The 2003-nt window shown below is 23.9% G+C and overlaps 1 protein-coding gene across 1 annotated transcript; it reads left to right on the top strand.

Moving 5' to 3' along the window:
- PGSY75_0029200 (cytoadherence linked asexual protein) lies at positions 1-1775 on the top strand (the record flags this gene model as incomplete). The annotated part of the gene is made up of 2 exons (XM_018783432.1): positions 1-206; positions 354-1775. Coding segments are annotated over 2 exons (1628 nt in total), but the record flags the coding sequence as incomplete, so codon positions are not given.
- Between the last annotated feature and the right edge of the window lie 228 nt (positions 1776-2003).

The following is a 2003-nucleotide window of genomic DNA, read 5'->3' as shown; positions in this document are numbered from 1 at the left end:
GAAATTCTGTAAATTTTTATAAATATGGTATTATATATGGATTTAAAGTAAATAAAGAAATTTTGAAAGAAGTTGTAGATGAGCTGTTTTCAATTTATAATTTTAACACAGACATATTTACGGATACGTCTTTCTTACAAACAGTTTATTTACTCTTTAGAAAAATTGAAGACACTTACAAGACTCAAAGGAGAAACGATAGAATGGTAATAAATAAATAAATGAATTAATATATATATAAAATATTTGTAAAGTGATACTTATATATTTTGAATAATTATTTATTTAAACATATAAGTTATATTAATATGTTATATAATTTTTTTTAATTTTTTTTTCTTTTCATTTAACAGAGTATAAATAACATATTTTTTATGAATGTTGCAAATAATTATTCTAAGTTAAGTTTGGAACAAAGGGAATTAGAAATTCACAATTCGATGGCCTCAAGATTTTATTCAAAAACAATGTTTTCTGCGTTTCAAATGTTATTTTCTACAATGTTAAGTAATGAAGCAAATCATCTTGATAAGGTTTATGGGAAAAGTGGTAAAATAGGTATAGCAACAAGTGTCTCTGCATATCTTACTTTTGCTTATGTATATAATGGAAGTATTATGGATAGTTTAACTAACAGTTTATTACCACCTTATGCTAAAAAACCCATAACTCAATTAAAATATGGAAAAACATTTGTTTTTTCAAATTATTTTATGTTAGCTTCGAAAATGTACGAAATGTTAAATTATAAAAATTTAAGCCTTTTGTGTGAATATCAAGCTGTAGTCAGTGCAAATTATTACTCTTCTAAAAAGGTAGATCAATTCCTTGGAAGAAAATTTTTCCCCCTTACTACAACATTTCTGTATTTGAGATTAAAACAAACAAGCGGATTTTCAGGTCTTGGATGGTTTCAACTTTTTGGAAAATGGGATAATAATGATCCCCCAGCATTTTTGTATTTTCATTTTTTTCTTAATTTATATTTTGACTCTGGAAAATATTTTCCTGGAGGTTTTTCAACGTCTTTAAGAGAACAAACAGAACACGTAACCAAAATGGGTTATATTAAAAAGCCATCGGTTCAGGGTTTTACACAGAGCGTGTTTTTGCAACTTACTAATATAGTCATGTATGCTCTTTGTTTTATGGACATTTCACAAATATATGCTTATTTCGAAAATGTAAATTTTTATATTATAAGTAATATTCGTTTCCTTGAAAGATATTTTAATATATTCAATAAATACTTTATAGAACTTTTCAGAAGAAAACTTAAAGAGTATACAAGTGATGTACTTCTAAAATACGAATACGAAACTTATATAAATATAAGAAAACGTGGTTATCTTGACGAGGCCATGGAAGCCAGAATTGCTGCTAAAAATAAAATAAAGGAATATTTATATGATAATGATGAAAATATTAAAACTAATTTAAGAAGATATGCTATGGAAAATATGCATAAAATTAATATGTCGACATATGTGGATGACTATATTTTTTTTGATGATTGTGATAAAAATGAGGAATTTCTAAATGATAGATGTAATATGTGTCCTGTTTATGAGGAATCCGATGAAGACAACCAGAAGGATTTATCGTCAAGTAGTATGGCTATAACAAGAGTAAAAAGTAGAACTACGAAATTTATTGATTATAAAAAATTTCCTGAAGAAGCTTCAGTAGAATTGTCGGAAGAAGAAAATAGTGATGATGATATAAATTTAACTGATAATGCATTGATGATTACAAATATACCACAAAATGAATAATATATATATATATATATATATATATATATATATATATATTGTAAAATTTTTATGGTTTATTTTCTTATTTCTTGTAAATATTATATATGAATATAATTTCTTCATTGTTTTATATAATTAATAAAAATATATGATTTCCTTCTATATTAAAAAGTTTTGTGTTGTTTTATATATTTGTATAATATTTTTACATAAAAATAGTTTTTTTATATTTAGGATTTATTATAT

The sequence above is a fragment of the Plasmodium gaboni genome, assembly GCF_001602025.1.
Source record: "Plasmodium gaboni strain SY75 chromosome Unknown, whole genome shotgun sequence".
Taxonomy (NCBI): domain Eukaryota; phylum Apicomplexa; class Aconoidasida; order Haemosporida; family Plasmodiidae; genus Plasmodium; species Plasmodium gaboni.
Note: the sequence above shows the minus strand (reverse complement) of the source record. Positions and strands in the feature narration are given on the sequence as shown.